The 18,200-nt window shown below is 41.4% G+C and overlaps 1 protein-coding gene across 1 annotated transcript in view; it reads right to left on the bottom strand.

The window, feature by feature from the left end:
* Positions 1-18,200, bottom strand: part of LYPLAL1 (lysophospholipase like 1) — a 33,348-nt gene that overhangs the window by 9,806 nt on the left and 5,342 nt on the right. Inside the window, exon 3 of the mRNA XM_068153494.1 lies at positions 7,193-7,362. Within this exon, the coding sequence (XP_068009595.1) occupies positions 7,193-7,362 (170 nt within the window). The remainder of the gene's footprint in view (positions 1-7,192; positions 7,363-18,200) is intronic.

Genomic DNA, 18,200 nt, shown 5'->3' with positions numbered 1-18,200 from the left:
TCACAGCAGTGATTTTCCCCTTTTAATCTATTCATGAAACTTCACTAATGCTAAACTTAGGGACTAGCAGAACTGCAGTGACTGGTTTACACCTCTGATAGTCTTTTTATTCTGTTATTCAGTAGCTGAGTGTCTTTACAAGAACAAAGGCACCTTCCACTGTCTGGCTCAGCCACCACTTCTTCTTAGGAACATGAACCAGTTTGCTATCCAACTTTCTCACCAGCCAGAACACATTTTGAAATGCACATTTACGTGGTACAGGTTTTACCACTTCCTTGTAAAAATAAGTATACAATAGTTTCTAATGTATCAACTTGCAGTAAAACCAGAAGCAGTTGGTTGGGTGTTGGGTTTTTTGGTTGTTTTGAGGTTTTTTTTTTTGGTAATAGCAAGGAACCCAACATGTGTACTTAAGGAATCATAATTCTGAGTACTAGAAGGAAGATAAAATTCATGACAAGCCTCAAATCACTTTTTACTAAGAGGTTACTCACCTAGTGTGCTTTCTTGTTTGTTTCTGAGGATGACAGCACAGCTCTGCTGCAGTGCCTACCTGTCTGCACAACTGCACAGCATGGAAGAAGAAAGAGAATAACCTGTTCTTTCTATTCATGGTATTCATCATTTCAAACTGAATCACAAAAAGAAACTAGAAAATAGGCTAACATGAAGAATGGGGATGCATACGACCAGGCTTCCTTGGAAAGCTGTAAGCCTACAATTAATAGAGGTCTTTTGAAGACAACAGAAAAGCAATGGTAAGGATTGGCCTAAATAGAGCTGACAGATGAAGAAGGATTAGAATATGTTGTTAAGCCTCACTCTTCTATGAATCATTCCTGTAGGGAAGGCTGAAGAAAGTACAGGTTAATGTGCACCTTGTGGCATGCCTACACACAACTCTCAGGCATGCTAAAAGCCCATCCATCCATTTAATTTTGCACTGAACACAGGGATTTATTAAAGATGAGTAAGCATATGTTTTCAGTAGAGCTTCTACTGAGGCTGAAAAGATCAGAATTTGATTTACTACTTTTCTTCCCAAAGCCACCATCTGATGATAACATGCTGATAATATCATGGTTGAATGATTTTTGGTTTTACTGCTGTGAGCCTTATATATTCCTCATCATCACTCTTGTTTGCTAAGCCTGACATTCACCATGCAGATGGAAACTGAGAATGTGCCCCCTTCCAAAGACCCTTATTTCTAAATATGTTAATATGGACACCTTCAAGACACCACAACATGGATGAGGGAACAGAGGCACTGTCAACAAGTTTGCTGATGCCCCAAATCTGGGAGGAGTGGCTGATGCTCCATAAGGCTGTGCTGCCCTTCAGTGAGACCTGGACAGACTGGAGTGTTGGGCAGGGAAAAATCTAATGGAATACAAGAAGGGCAAGTGTAGAGTCTTGCATCTGGGAAAGCACAGCCCCATGTATAGGCTGGGGACTGACCTGCTGGATAGCAGACCAGGGTAAAGGGACCTGGTGGTGCTGGTAAACAGAAGGATAACCAAGAGCCAGCAATGTGCCCTTGTGGCCAAGAAGGCAAATGGTATCCTGGGGTTTATTGGAAGGAGTGTGGTTAGTAGGTTGACAGAGGTTCTCCTGTCTCTCTACTCCGCCCTGGTGAGGGAGCATCTGGAATATTGTGTCCAGTTCTGGGCCCCTCAGTTCAAGAACCAAGAGAGCTGCTTGAAAGAGTCCAGCGCAGAGCCGCCTGGATGATTAAGGGAGTGGAACATCTCTTGTATGAAGAAAAGCAGTAGGAGCTGGGGCTCTTTAGCTTGGAGAAGAGAAGATTGAGGAGTGAACCTCAGTAATACTTACAAATATGTAAAGCATAAGTGCCAGGAGGATGGAGCCAGGCTCTTCTAATCAATGTCCAATGATAGGACAAGGGCAATGATAGGACAAGGTGGGCTAGATGATATTTTGAGCTTGCTTCCAAACCCTAACATTCTCCAATTGGGTGAAGAGCTGGGAAATAAAATAACAAGTGGTGTATCCACCTCCTGAATGATTTATGAAGGAAACAGAAACATTCATTTGTTAATGTTCTTTACCAAGAGGTTGGTGAACACTGGAACAGATTGCTCAGGAAGGTGGTTGAGACCCTATCCCTGGAGATATTCAAGGTAAGGCTCAACAGGGCTCTGCGTAACCAGATCTAGCTGAGGATGTCCCTGATTACTGCAGAGGGGGTTGGACTAGATGACCATTGGAGGTCACTTCCAACCCAAAACATTCTATGAATACATCTTGCTTGTGCATGAAGAAGTAAAAGGAGTAGTAGAGATCTAAAACAAAAACAAATGGTCAGCTCGGGTGCAAACAAACAGGAGTAAACATTTTCCCTGAAGTACAAATGCAATGCAAGTTTACACTGGGGCACTGAAAATGAATGAAATGTTTGCTGGGATTATAGGGCAGATGGACTAACACTACTGCTTTGAGCCCAGAATCTCATGAGCATTATTTAGATAAACCACAAAGATATGCATGGTACGGAAGGAAAAAAAACAAATCTCTTTTTAATTCCAGTGCCAAAGGGCAATATAAACCCACGAATTTACTCTGCAGGAGCAAGGGGGCGTGTCTCTAAATGAAAGACAACATTTGCCTGAGAAAGACAGAAGATACAAGGTCGGATGAGTGACAGCAAAAGGCTTAGAAGCCAAAAGACATAACACGCCAAGGCTGTAAGTGCAGTAGTTCGCCTGGCTTGTTCTCTTATCTTCCCGTATTTACAGCATCCTCTTTCTCTGCGATGTTGAAGCCAAAGTATTTCCTCCCCATCCCATCCTCACACACGCTGAGAGAGATGAAAATGCTAATATTTACAAGAAGCACAGAGCTTTCATGTTACTTCCACCATGGTTCAGTAGCTACGTAAGAAGTCTCGCAATAAACAAAAAGCGGTTGTGAGTTTTGTGTTATTGTTACAGTAGAAGGGGTCAGGAATCATGCATGTGTTCTCTGGCATACAGTCAAATCCGCAGGGCTGTTATGGAAAGCTTATTTTCACTGGCTGCATACACGAGTGACAACAGGTGGCAGAGACAAACGTGCTTGGATCAGCATTTCTGCACTACACAAAAAGTGACCTGTAAAAGGAGGCAAGCAGCACTAAATTAAGAACAACAAAAAAAGAGAACAAGACGACTGCCTTTCACTCATGTGTAGCTGACTGAAGTGAGCACTATCAGAATGCTCTAAATGTGTTTGCCATTTTGTTCAAGAGGCTCAAACGTACTCTTGGACAAGACTGTTGAAATCTTTGACTATTTCACAGTATCACAGTATCACTTAGGTTGGAAAGGACCTCGAGGATCATCGAGTCCAACCTATCAACACAGACCCCACGACTAGACCATGGCACCAAGTGCCACGTCCAATCTCCCCTTCAACGCCTCCAGGGTCGATGACTCAACCACCTCCCTGGGCAGCCCGTTCCAATGCCAAATGACTCGCTCGGTGAAGAACTTCCTCCTCACCTCGAGTCTAAACCTCCCCTGGCGCAGCTTGAGACTGTGTCCCCTTGTTCTGGTGCTGGTTGCCTGGCAGAAGAGGCCAACCCCTTCCTGGCTACAACCACCCTTCAGGTAGTTGTAGATGGCAATGAGGTCACCCCTGAGCCTCCTCTTCTCCAGGCTAAACAATCCCAGCTCCCTCAGCCTCTCCTCATAGGGCTTGTGTTCAAGGCCTCTCCCCAGCCTTGTTGCCCTTCTCTGGACACGCTCAAGTGTTTCAATGTCCTTCTTAAACTGAGGGGCCCAGAAGTGGACACAGTACTCAAGGTGCGGCCTAACCAAAGCAGAGTACAGGGGCACTATGACCTCCCTGCTCCTGCTGGCCACACTATTCCTAATGCAGGCCAGGATTTCCACCTAAGCAGAGTTATTTTACCTGCTTCCATATGGATAGCACACTACACAAAAAACCCTACAAAACAAAAAAAGCAAACAAACAACCACCACTTGAAAAACCAACTCCGTTTTCAATCAGAAAAGAAAATACTGTTCCCTGTTTCAAAAGGTGGTTATTTGCTTAACTAATTTAGCAATGAATCCAGGCATTTATGGAGAAGGGATACACACAGTTTTCAAAAAAAGGATACTATCAAAGCTCTGAGTCTGAGAATTTGACTAATTTTATCATCCTCTTTTATCTCCAAAGTCAATATGAACCTCCTTACAGGATTATTTGCAAGGAGTGCTGTAGCCAGGAAGACTAGGAAGAGTAACTGAACAAGAATGTTTGGCTAAAAAGTGGCTTTCATTATCAAATTCTAGAGATGACAGAATTATTTTTTTTAATAATTATATATTGCAGGCAAGTCTCTATTCCCTCCTCCTCCAAGGTCGTGGGGATACAGAGAAAAGAGGAGTGGCATCAGAAAACCTGAACTCCAGCCTCACCTTTAGACTTCTGCCCTCGAAGCACCCACTTGTGAATTTTAGTGCTAACTGTGCTACCAAAACAAACAGCACAGGTTATAATTTCTTTCAGAACAAATGATCTTACTGTACCCACAATCTTGAGCCTTGTGGAAAGTTTGAATGGTTCTAGGATAATCATACCTCAGAACACCAGGTGTTGGGCTTCTCATTTTCCACTGCTTGAGAGTCAGCTCCTGCTTCCCCTCTCTTCCCACTCGCTCTCCTTTGCACAGTGCTCCCTCAGATCTTGCCTGCTTAGCCCACACCTCTGAGCTGTCAGCAGCTACCCACCTTCCTGCTTGCCTAACACCTCACTCACCCTCATCTAACAATATCTGACACTCATCCTCAGCCTCTAATTTCTAGTCTGTTATTCCATATAAAACCATAACCTTCAGTGTTGTTACCCTCCTCATACTCATTTTGTTTTCTTTCCACTCATTAAAACTCCCACTCATTACAAAACAGACAGTCCTACAACCCAGTTCTCCTTAACCCTTTAACAACCTATTGCATGCCCTGTCACTACCTCTTCGTGCAACTGCTCCGCTCTCTTGGCTTCTGTGACCTATCTGAAAAGGTTCCCACTGATCTTCAGACTCCCTAGTCCTCCAGCCTCTTCTCTCAACTATTCTGTCTCTACTTTACATAACAAAATATGTACCAGTATTTCCATTATGGACCTCCAACATGACCCAGTATCATTGAGTGCACTGAGAAAACAGCCATAGCAAATTTTCACCTGGATTCCTTTGCTACAATTGTTTTATTCACTTCACCTCAAGAAGGCTGCCTCCTCCAACTCCATGGCACTAGCAGTCACAAATCCACTGTCTGCTCCCCAGCTGTTACCTCTAGCCTCCTCTTCTTGTACTGGATAGATATTCCTGACTTTTTCCAAGAGAAATCAGAAGAGACATGACAGGACTTAGGTGTCTGACGTTCTAAGCAAGTGACCATTAGTTCCTGTACATAAATTTTTCCCAAACTCAGGAAAATTTCAGGCCATTCATTTCATCTTTTCCAGTGAACATTACAGGTCAGTGCAGAAATACTGACTGTATCTTCATTACCAAACCTCGGCCTCATATTCTCTTTTGACCAAAACTGTTGTAAAGCTGCCAGGTACCTTTATAGAATTCCTAATTTCCTCTAAGAATCCATGCCAGAAGATGGGCAATTATTTCCATGAAGTTCCATCTAAACCAACTAAGAATGTCACATTCAGCTGACTGGGACTGACAATACACCCAGGCTTTATGCACAAAAACCTTACAGGATCTCTAAGCTTCATTCTCCACTGCATCACACACTGTTTAAACACCAAAACCAGCACAGAGAGAAGGCATAAAGTTCTCATGGAAGAACACTTAATCTTGAACAGCCACACATCCACTCCGGATGGAGCTAACTTAGGGTTGCCTCATTCTGCTTGTTCTATGAATTTTTGTTACAAGTGTGAAGATGCATACATGTAGTCTCTGTGAGAGAGGCAAGAAAACAGTGCCTTACTCTAGGAGCCTGAAATCAAAGCTCTCTAGAGGAAGTAAATATAATTACTCTGACTTACAGATGAGGAATACAAACATACAGAGATGAAGACACCCAAACAATCTATGGGCTGAAACAATCAGTGCATACCAACTTCCTTACTCTGCCTATGACTTGTTAAACAACTGTCATACTCCACAGTTTCACTAGTTCTAACTTTGAAGGCTACAGAGGAAAGAAAAAACTATAGTAGCAAGTTGGATCTGTACACAGAACATCTCCCAGCTCACCCTAGAGAAAAGCACCTGCACTCCTTCAGCTGTTTCCAAGCCAACAGGTATATTACAGGAAACAGATCAAAAAGACTGTGCTGACACCCATCCAAAACAATGCATTCTGCAGCCAGGGCAATGAGCCAAAAAGGGAAAGTAAACAGAGACCTTCAAAGAGCAGCGTGGGGCTGGGTCAAGAAAACGTGTAGGCTGAATGGTAGTGACTCCACCATGCAGGATTTTGATGGCATGACTCAGCTGGCCATAAATTATAAATTCCCACATTAAGAGTTTTTTCCCCAACCTGAAATAGTTTGTGGTCTAGGGATGAGACAGGGAGCCAAGGACTCATGAATTCTCATTCCCCTTCTAACCCAGGCTACCCCATTGCCCTCAAATCCTGTGACCAAATATCCCACTAATTCACAGAAGCAATGTGAGAGTTCCTGGAAATTCAGGGAAATTAAGAAGGACAAGAGGATTGACACCTATGAGCTATGACAGCTAATACTTTACTCATTATCAAATGTTAACCTTTAGTGATGTGCAACATGCAAATTTTCCCCCCATGAATTAACTTGACCCCAAATTATCAGAACAATAAGGAAAAGCTCATGGTTATTCACAAGCTATCCCTCCACTCTCCAAAGTACAAGTCGTTTTGGGAAAGTTTACTTTTCCATTCCTGAAAAAGGCTAAAAGGAAACATTCAAACCAGGTACTTTTAAGAGTAAATCACTGCCCACTCTGTGTTTCAAATAATAATTACAAATTACTATTGAAAACAAAAATAGTTTTAAGTTACACTGCTGAGGACACTGCTTAAAGTTAGCCATGCTTCTCACCTGATACAGGGTTCCTGAGGACTGGCTGCTGAAGAGGCGGCTCAGCAGTTGCAAGGCATGCAGCTGAGCTTGAGAGCTTTCAAGGATGCTTAATAATTAAAACCCACAAAAACTGAAAGTAAGTTTCTCTTACCTATCAATATCCTGTTCTTTGCAATGCCATTTTTAATCTCATCATTGATCAAGTGTGTAAGGCTCTGGCACATAGAATCAATACTTTCAATGTGTTCCGGAACGTCATTAGAGATCTTGTATCTGTCAAACCACACAGTGGAAAGGGCTCCTCTCAGAGGTGTATATGGCCTGGAGTGGTGGAAGGAAAGAAAATTAATGACTACCCAAGCAGAAGAGGCAAAGTCTTCAGCATACATGATAAGTAAAACCAATTCAGTATCTCTCCAGCAAAGGACAGAAGGAACCTCTTGCAGGTCTAACTCCAGTCACACTGCACTTCCCTGCATTCAAAACACGGTCTTTCAAGAATGAAGAGAGCATTTGGAAGCTATGTTAAAATACAAGTTTCAGTCAGTTTAACGTCAAGGTTGATTAGGTCAGCTAAACACTTTAAATCAACTCATTCAAGAGCTGCTTAATCCTAAACAAAGTCAGGGCTGAAATCCACTGTGGAATAGGACAAACTGAAGTAACTGCGAAACAAGACAGCTTGCTGGAGCTAACTGTATGGGATTCAGTTGTCTATCTTGAAATTGAAAGGAGGTATTATGAACCTCTAGGTATTCACAAAGACTTCTTCCCTCTGTCAATTTTTCTTTAATAAATATAGCCATCCTCACCTTAATGGAGCAGGTATCTCATAAAAGTAAGTGAAGGAAATGCCATGCATTTGCCAGATTGTGAGACATGATACTCCCCCTCCACCATAACAGTGTGTTGTCAGATTAGTATTTTAAGTGCTTTAACATGCTGCCCAAATCTCAGATAATTAAGGAAGCTACAATTCAAAGCAGCCTTTTCTTTGTTTTTAACTAAAGATGATGAATAGAGCTCTGAAATCCCCAGAAAGGTGATCTAATTGCCTTGCAATGGCTCTACAATGTAATACCAAAGGTACAGTTATGAGATCAATGCTTCATCTCAAAACCAAGTCCCCCTAAAATACTTAATTGCAATGTTTAATCGAGGGACTCATTTTTCATTTTTACTTAGGCTCAGATGAGCTCAGATCAGTTTACAATCATTGCCTACAAACAGCCAGCCTTTGATAAATTCGGCTGGATGTGAACCCACTGAAAATGTTAAGACTGACTTCTGTGCTCTTTGTTGGTTTTGGGGTTTTTTTCAGTGCTAGGATTAAATAAAACCACAACTAACCTAAGAAAGCCACTATTTCAATTATTCTTAATGAAGGAACAAATTCTACCTTTATTAATACCAGAGAAGTTTCATAGATGTAAATAGCTATTCCTAATCCAGACATACTGCCACTAGTATAAGCATACAAGAGGTAGTACAGTATTTCCATTACTCAGTCTCAGAAGTAAAGAATGAGAGAGAACACAGAGTTTTGTTCTGCCCGGTGCCATGAACATGAAATAAAGTCCATGACTTAAAAGCTAGGAAGCCAAATATGAAGAAAGAGGTAATAAACAGCAACAGATGTATAAAGACACATGAAAGGGTGTAGTTTTCCCGAGCCACAGATTCAGGAACAAGCACCTAAAACCTTCTGTTATTAAAAACAGTATCTAAGTATATAGTTGAGTACAGCGTTTGCCTTAAGTAGCCTCTCATTTGCTTAGTTCAAAACAAACCATATACTTAAGCACCAGAATGAACACGTTAACTATATTGTACAGGTTATTCACAGGATCACAGGATGTCAGGGGTTGGAAGGGACCCAAAGAGATCATTGAGTCCAACCCCCCTGCCAGAGCAGGACCGTACAATCTAGCTCAGGTCCCAGAGGAACGTATCCAGATGGGTCTTGAAAGTCTCCAGAGAAGACTCCACAACCTGTCTGGGGACCCTGTTCCAGTGGTCTGTGACCCTTACTGTAAAGAAGTTCCCCCTTGTGTCAAGATGGAACCTCCTCTGCTGCAGCTTACATCCATTGCTCCTTGTCCTAATTATCTGTTATCCTTATATATGTCCTTGTTATCTATTACAATAAGGTAACTCCTAAATTAAAGGACATTCAATGGAAATACATTGTACACCCAATAATCTAAAGCTAAGTTTAAAAACTGAGCTTCATGGGGTTTGGTTGGTTGGTTGGTGTTGGTTTTGATTTTAACTCCTCTTTAGCATTACCACTGTCTCCAGGATTCTTCCCAAACGAATTGATCAACACCTAAGAAAAAAGATTAGAAATTCAAAAAAGTCAGTTTCTAAGGAGTCAAAAAGATCAACAGCAGAATCAGTGGAGTTTATGGAATTCACTTTGACTATGCGATGTACAACAGACTAAGCACTTGGGCAAACAGAATTCAATTCACAGGTTTAGCTTTTTCCTCAAATGCATCAATCCTGGTTAAAATGCTTGCCAGCCAGAGTGCTTAGTTTTCTATATTTGTGTGAGAACAACTATGTAAGGTTTTAGTATTAATAGAGCAGACTGACCCAGGAGTTGCACGGAATGCAGATACATATTTGTGTTACGTTACAGAACTTTGCATTTACATTATAGAAATATTAAAGCAGGTTTCCCCACAACTGAAAAAATGGACTCATACAACTTATAAACAGGACAAACTCCATGATGAGATGATATTACTTGATCAGATGACAAAACTCAGAACTTTTAGATGCTGCCTTTGCCAGTTCTTCAGTAAGATAAAGCCTATCTTATGCTCATAGGGAAAAGACTCCCAAGGAAATGGAGAAGATGCTTTCAGCTGTCTCAAAAACATTCTTGCAACCACTCTTGATTTCTCAGAAATGCATTAAAAATAACCTTTACATAAAGCTGAGAAGCAAGATTCTTTAATGGTTCACCCAACTGGCACATCTGTTTTAGTCATTCACCTTGTTCCTTAAATAAATCCCTTTATTAGCTGGCACACTACAGCTCAGACATTACCACGGTAAACAAATATGTTTGGCGTGGAACCATCTGTACAGGTCCAAGGATACAGCACAAAATTTTTTTCATACAATTAAACCACAAAAGAAAAAAAAAAAAGAAAAATCCCTGTGTTACAGTGACATGAGAGGCTGGTCTGCAATACACAAAAGCAAAGAAATATGGAGGGGAGTGAAAACTCCGTCCATTACCATTGGCACGGTCAGTTAAGGACAGTGTCAGACCAAATGGTTAGCCTCAAGTTTGGATTTTTTCTTTCCTCAAGTTGAATCAAAGCTTAAGTCCCTCTCTCTGGGCATACCCAAATTCCAAATCTGTACCAATTTTTAAGAGACATATGAAACAAAGTTTCCTAGAAATTCAACTATAAGAGAAAAGAAGATGTAAAGGATGTAATGGATTTAGATTGGCCATCAAGAGGAAGTTCTTCATTGGACATCAAGAAGAAGTTCTTCACAATGAGAGAGGTAAACCCCTGAAACAGGTTGCCCAGAGATGTGGTGGAGGCCCCACGCCTGGAGACATTCAAGGTCAAACATAACAGAGCCCTGAGCAACTTGATCTAATGGGAGATGTCCCTGCTCACCGGAGGGGGTTGGACAAGATGACCTTTTGAGAGGCCCTTCCAATCCAATGCAATCTGTGATTCTGAGATATGGCTAATATCAAGCACTTAAGAAACCGCCGGTACTCTGAGGAAAAGAATCCTTAAAATGCTTCTCAACAGCCTGAAATCACTCTACACCACATTTCCTGATTACTTTGTTCTTATTTGGTAATGGTATGAATTGATCTAGAATTGTTTCCTTGTGCATACACTTCCTGCATGAGACTGAAGTTTCACAAAGATTCTACACACCTAATATTTGAATGTCTTAAAAGGAAACTAAAACCTGCATTATCTCTGTATGTATTTGTATTTAATCTGTTAAACATCTTCAAACAGAAGTCATTTTCATTGCAGTGACATCAAGGTTTTGATGTAATGTAGATCATTCCAATTTTCACAAACTCTAGATAGTTTAGCTTCTGCTAATTTGAGTTATGTCCTCATGATGAAAACATAAACATAAGGCTCCAAAGAGACCTCACTGTGGTCTTTCAATACTTAAAGGGTGTTTGTAAGAAAGATGGGGACAGTCTTTTTAGCAGGGCCTGTTGCAACATGACAAGGGGTAATGATTTGAGGTTAAAGAAGCAGGAGATTTTGATTAGATTAGATCTAATGAAGACATTTTGAACCATGAGAGTGATAAAACACAGAACAGGTTGCCCAGAGAAGTGGTAGATGTCCCATTCACAGAAAGATTAAAGGTCACATTCAACAGGACTCCAAGCAAACGGATCTAATTAAAGATGTTCCTGCTCACTGCAGACTGGCTGAACTACATGACCTTCAAAGGACCCTTCCAATCCAAACTATGCTATGATTCTAGAAGCAAGTCTTGACTGTCCTAATGCTGATGAAAAGTTTTTCCAGTAAAGGCCAAATTACTTAAAAGTCTCAAATTCTCTCCTAACATGATCTCACTGCTGGTATTAGCACATCACAGTAGAAAAAGTAGTTCATACTTCTGCTTTTTAATTCCCACTGTCTGCTTGAAGCAAGGAGGGAGAAGGTACAATGTCCGCCTACCTAAAAAGCAGAAGCGCAATGTTCTAGTCCAAGATATAGCTTACATCAAAACTGAGGTTCAACATCTTAACAAGGAAGCTTGGCAGCACTGTGACAGAGCAGAAAATGGGTCAGGAATTTGAGAAGTTCAAATTCTAAAGAAAACTTAAAAAAAAAAATATCAAAATATTAAAACCTAGAGAGTCATCTCCGTGAGGAACAGTTTCAGCTGTTCCTCAGACAAGGCTGTGCCTATTCACTCAACCACATGCAAATCCTTTTGATAAGGTTGCTCTGGATGCATGTTGCCAGAGAGCTAACTGAGCCAGTATAGAACGGTTGCCTGAAGATGCTGACAGCTTTTTTTCACTTAGGACAAATCTTATTAATTCAAGATAAAGGAAGCCACAATAGAAACTGGCATAACGCTCAGCAGAATTCTGAGTTTGTTTCCATTTCTTTGATAATGCTGGGTTGGATTGTTGGGTTTTTTTTTCAGGGGTGTAAATTGTAGAGATTTGAAGGGATCAGAGGAAACAGTAACAAAATTACAGTTGAGAAAACCATCTATGACCTTTTCTACACACTCAGCAACCCGCCTATAGTGGCTGCTTTAGGAATTCACTAAAAGAAGTGGCAGGACACAAGACAGGGTCCGAACTGAGTTGTTTTTCCATTATGTGGTGTGAAAGATGCTCCGAGATTCAGAGTGGTATCTTTCACAAGCTGGTGGCAAATAACACTGAAGATAGATGAATGACACTAGCTAAGCACAGAAACCCCTAAAAAGATTGTAAAGCAAGAGCACAGAATGACACACAGCTTAGAATCCCACAAATGCTTGCTGGGGAGGCCATACAAAATTCGTTGTCTCCAATTCCTCTACATGGTTGAGAGAAGCAAAACAAGAGAAAGGATGTCTTAAGAGAGCAATGTAGTTAAACGGATTAGAAATCCAAGATTATTACTGTCATGTTCCACTCTGTTTTCCCCAAGTATGACTAAAGTAACTCTGAGAAATGTGTCTTGCATTCCACATGGTATTTCGTATATGATGTAAGAATTACATGTATGTGTGTTCATGTTTCCTTCATCTGATGGAAGAGAAGAAACAAGAGGAAAATAGGAAGTTTATCCAAGCATGCTTCCATCATTATTATGCAGAATGTTACATTTCTACTTACAGAAGCAGATGAAAGAACCACCCCACGATACCAATGAAAACCCTTTCCATTTGTCCCTCAAACTTCCACCTCTAAAAAGACTTCTTTGTGCTAAATTTATGAATGAGGTTAGGGCTTACAAAAGTGAAGGATTAATAACATTTACTTGAGCCAAAAATAGTATGATAGGCACCCTGCATGCTCCCCTACACAGCTCCGCCAATCCATTTCAAGTCTGACCTGCAGTACCCCTGCTGCTTTTCCAATCTGAGGCCTCTCACAAGTAGAGACTGCCAATGCAGCTGAATGGTGCCAAACTGTCTGGTGGTTTTGCGATATAGCCAAATGGGGACTACGATGAGATGAAACTCATTTCCACCCATGAGCTGAGGAAAGATGTGAACTTAGGTGAAGGGATGGAATACCAGGCCATACAATGCTGAACAGTTCCTACCAGCCACATACTCAGAGACAAGGGAAATTAGAATAAATTGGGGGGGGGAAAAATCCAACAAACAACACAAAGACTTATTGGCCACGGAAAGGTATGTTGAGTGAGCGTCAAAAAGATCTACAAAATAGCATGAGAAGTATTTATAGTTTACTTTCTAACTTGCAAAACAGAAGGACTGTCAGAATGGAATGCTAGACAACGCAAAGAATCTTTGACCTAGATTTTTAAAGGGAATTATAGAAGGTAAGGTATACTTATTAAAACAAGTAAAGCCTAAATGGTTTTAACTTCACCACGTTAGCTCCTGCAATGCCAATTTAAACTATCACTTTCTATTAAAAAAAAAAAAAGGGAAGGTTAAATTGGGTAGTATTCAGTTCTGATTTAGAAACTCAATAGAAACCGAATGTTTAAGTCACAGTTGTAGCAGCTGAAACGGTATTTAAAGCTGTAGCCATCCTGACCCAAATAATAATAAAAAAAGGAAAAAAAAAAGGAAACCCTTTCCTTTATTAATGTAGACGTGGCTGTAGGGATTGCATCAGCTGCTAGCACTACAATTTGAGCTTTTTTTTTTTTCCCCCTCAATAATTAAAGTTCTGTATTAGAATTACAAGGGATGGGAGATGGAACTCTGCTGCATTTAGCAAGTTTAATCTATGCACAGAAGCACTGATCCTGAAAGCAAGCTATATGACATTAAAAGAGCAACTTACTGAAACAAGTTCTCTGCTCATTTTTTAGTAGCTCAGTTGCCCTACATTACACACAAAACCTCAAAATCTCTCTAAGCAACATCTAGAAATGTTTGACTTTACAAGTGAATTTACATGCACCGGCAACATGTACTTAATCTCCAAACACATCAAATTCAGGTGCCACTTCCTCTCACTACATCGTATTGAACATTTGGACTTCAAATCATAGAATCAACAAGGTTGGAAAAGACCTCAAAGATCATCAAGTTCAACCTGTCACCCAAGCCCTCATGACCACTAGACCATGGCACCAAGTGCCACATTCAGTCCCCTCTTGAACACCTCCAAGGACGGTGATGCCTGGACAGCCCATTCCAACAGCTAACAACTCTCTCAGTGAAGAACTTTCTCCTCACCTTGAGCCTAAACTTCCCCTGGCACAGCTTGAGACTGTGTCCTCTTGTTCTGGTGCTGGTTGCCTGGGAGAAGAGACCAACCCCCACCTGGCTACAACCACCCTTCAAGTAGTTGTAGAGAGCAATACGGTCTCCCCTGAGCGTCCTCTTTTCCAGGCTAAACAATCCCAGCTCCCTCAGCCTCTCCTCATAGGGCTCATCCTCGAGGCTTCTCCCCAGCCTCGTTGTCCTTCTCTGGACACGTTGTATTTCTCCCTTTTTTATGTAATTATGCTTTTTAATTAGAAAGGTTGCAAGGATTTATGTTTTTTTTAATAGTACAATGCATTATCTACATTTTGCTATTCTCACTCAGGAAACAAACCCATAGGAGTTTCCAAAGTGATGGGGGGATGAGTGTGACAAAACACTGCCAGCACTTTACCTGGTAATCATTCTCCACCCAGATCCTGCACATTACAAAAAGCAAACAAACAAAAAAACTAAAGGAAAGTAAATCTCTTTACAAAAGTGTCGCTTTTTACAGAGGCCTATAGAGAATAGTAAAAAACAATTTTATAGGATGTAGTTCAGCAATATTCTATTGGTTTTACTCACAGAATGGAAGCATCCTTTCTTGTGTTTGCTGAAATTAACGCTGATGAGAACATGTTTTACAATTCTTCCAGATTATAAGACATGCTACTTTTCCAAAATTTTCCAGCCTACTGACTCTTGAATGAAAACATGTCTCACATTCTGGTAAATGAAAAATGCATATGTTTCAGTGCCCGGGATAAAATCTTAGCAAAACATAAATTCAATCCATCCTCTACAAGGAAAACATTACAATTTTCAGTGTTTTGTTGAAAACCGTGAATTCTGCTGCTTTTTAGCACTCTTGTTTAATAGAGGTGAAGAATGCCTAGCACCAAGTCTATAGATCTAGCTGTGGAATTATAGCCATCAAAAACATGAAGAGGTATTCCTGACTTGCAGTTTATCCTGCTAAAGCCTCTGGCACTGCAGTTGTATCATCAAACCTGCTTTTACTGGCATTACTACTTTGATGAAGAGGGTTCAATGCATATGTAGTAAATTTCCTTGGAAAAGACAGAAGTTTATAGAGTACGAACTACATCCACATTAACAGCCTTTTGCCAGAGGAGCATGTTAGCCAAGCGATCCTGATATGGTCTTGCCTAGCTTCAGGCTTTTCTTTGATTTCATCATCAGTGTAAAAGCCTGCTGGTAAGCTTTGCACTTTGCTCCTGTAACTGACAACTGTGCCCAGGTGGCCAGGAGGGCCAATAGCATCCTGGCCTGCATTAGGAATAGTGTGGCCAGCAGGAGCAGGGAGGTCATTGTGCCCCTGTACTCTGCTTTGGTTAGGCTGCACCTTGAGTACTGTGTCCAGTTCTGGGCCCCTCAGTTTAAGAAGGACATCGAAACACTTGAGCGTGTCCAGAGAAGGGCAACAAGGCTGGTGAGAGGCCTTGAACACAAGCCCTACAAGGAGAGGCTGAGGGAGCTGGGATTGTTTAGCCTGGAGAAGAGGAGGCTCAGGGGTGACCTCATTGCCTTCTACAACTACCTGAAGGGTGGTTGTAGCCAGGAAGGGGTTGGCCTCTTCTCCCAGGCAACCAGCACCAGAACAAGGGGACACAGTCTCAAGCTGCGCCAGGGGAGGTTTAGACTCGAGGTGAGGAGGAAGTTCTTCACCGAGCGAGTCATTCATCATTGGAACGGGCTGCCCAGGGAGGTGGTTGAGTCATCGACCCTGGAGGCGTTCAAGGGGAGATTGGACGTGGCACTTGGTGCCATGGTCTAGTCGTGGGGTCTTTGTTGATAGGTTGGACTCGATGATCCTCGAGGTCCTTTCCAACCTAAGTGATACTGTGATACTGTGACAAGGCAGCGGCAGGTCGCATCACTCAGAGACTCTCACATCAACATAGCTTTACACCTGCACCTTGCTCTGTCTCTATATGACCAAATACCGGTACAGAACCTTCTTCACCCTATCTGCACACCCACAACCATGCACCTCTACGTCTCATTATCAAGGATGGTAAATTCTACTGTTGGTGCCAGAAGCATTTGGAATTCTTATAGAATCATTGAGGTTGGAAAAGACTTTTAAGGTCATCGAGTCCAACTGTAACCCAGCTACCAGGACTCACTAAATTATATCCTGAAAAGCCGTATCTACTTGTTTCTTGAATACCTCCAGGCATGGTGACTCCACTGCCTCCCTGGGCAGTCTGTTCCAATGCCTGACCACTCTTTCAGCAAGGAAATTTTTCCCAATATCCAATCTAAACCTCCCCTGGCACAAGCCCATGTCCTCTCATCCTATTGAGCTACTGGGGAGATCAAAACGCACGCATATACACACATACATAAAACCAAACCATATATTGAAGTTCCTAATGCAGATAATTCAATGTCTGCCATCCCAGTCTGGAAGTTCTAGGCTTTGTTTTTCTCTTCTGTGGAATAATGGAGAGCAACTAAAACAAATGTTTCAAAAAGCACAGTGTGTTTTGGACACGAATAGGAAAGTGTGAAATGGGGCTGTAAAGGCTTCTGTTATTTCTGTTTCAACCAGTATCTATCTTCACAAACCTCACTTCAGCATTGCTGCAAACAGTGGCAAACGTTTTTACAGTTAAGGGCAGCTGCTTTACTTCACTGTGTCAGCTAATGATGCTTATCAGCAACAGAGGGCTGTACACTGATATTCCCAAGCGTACTTCATATTGCCAAAGACTAATAGGGTAGGGATTTTTTTATACTCTGGAATATATAACTTGCCACAGCTTTGCTAAAAAATATTTCTGAAGCAACTCGTGCTCTAGAGAACTCAGCTTAAAAAGAGCAGAATTAGCTGTTTGTTTGTATCTTTTAATTGCAACAGTATCCTTTTCTCGTATCTGTTTACCAAGTACTGAAATCCAAATACGGAAGACAACAACAAATTCCCTGTAAGTGCCACACACTTGACTCATTTGAGTCAGATCTAGTCGGCTAATGGTTCACACATAGTTTACATCTCTAATTATCCAAAGACACCAAAGTGAATGAAGAAAAGGATTGGACTCCAGAAGTGCAGTGGGACAGGAAAGTGAAGCACTGGCCTAACAGATACGGGCTGAGGTGCTCTGGCTGCATGTAACATGGGAGGACAGATCATTTCACAGAGAAGCAAAATCTCTGCACTTCTCCAGTACCTGCTGCACTGACAGAGAAGGAATAGAGGCCATCAGTATATAAGGTGTGCCACTGATAACTCTAGCATCGGTTTAGCCTGTCATCAGTGAAGTAATGAACATATTATTTACAGAAAATCATATTCACCACCTACTAACCCAAAACACACTGCTTCAAAGACTTCCACTCACAGCCTGATTTTTCTGTAACACAGTGAGCACATTCACACTCCGATCTCTCAATTGCTTTTCCTGCCTAAGTAGATCATAAAAATACATGGTCAAGGAAAGTTTTGGGTTTTTTACACACTAGTGACTGCCAGACAAAATGTGCTATAATACTTGTTTATACCCTCCAAGAAATCTTTTTTCTGACTTTCAAACCTCTGTACCTCGAAAGTCAGCGTAGAATGTCACAATTTCCTTATCCTTTCAGCATGCATCCACACTTACATGCAAACTCAGAAAGAAAGGAAGCATTTTTCTAACTTAAGAGGTGCAGACACCTTAAAAATAAATAAGAAAAATTAAACATCTCTGAAATATAAGGCCATGTCTTTA

Source organism: Melanerpes formicivorus, unplaced genomic scaffold, assembly GCF_026170545.1.
Source record: "Melanerpes formicivorus ecotype bairdi unplaced genomic scaffold, bMelFor1.0.p_v2 SCAF_26, whole genome shotgun sequence".
In the NCBI taxonomy this organism is placed as follows: Eukaryota; Metazoa; Chordata; class Aves; order Piciformes; family Picidae; genus Melanerpes; species Melanerpes formicivorus.
Note: the sequence above shows the minus strand (reverse complement) of the source record. Positions and strands in the feature narration are given on the sequence as shown.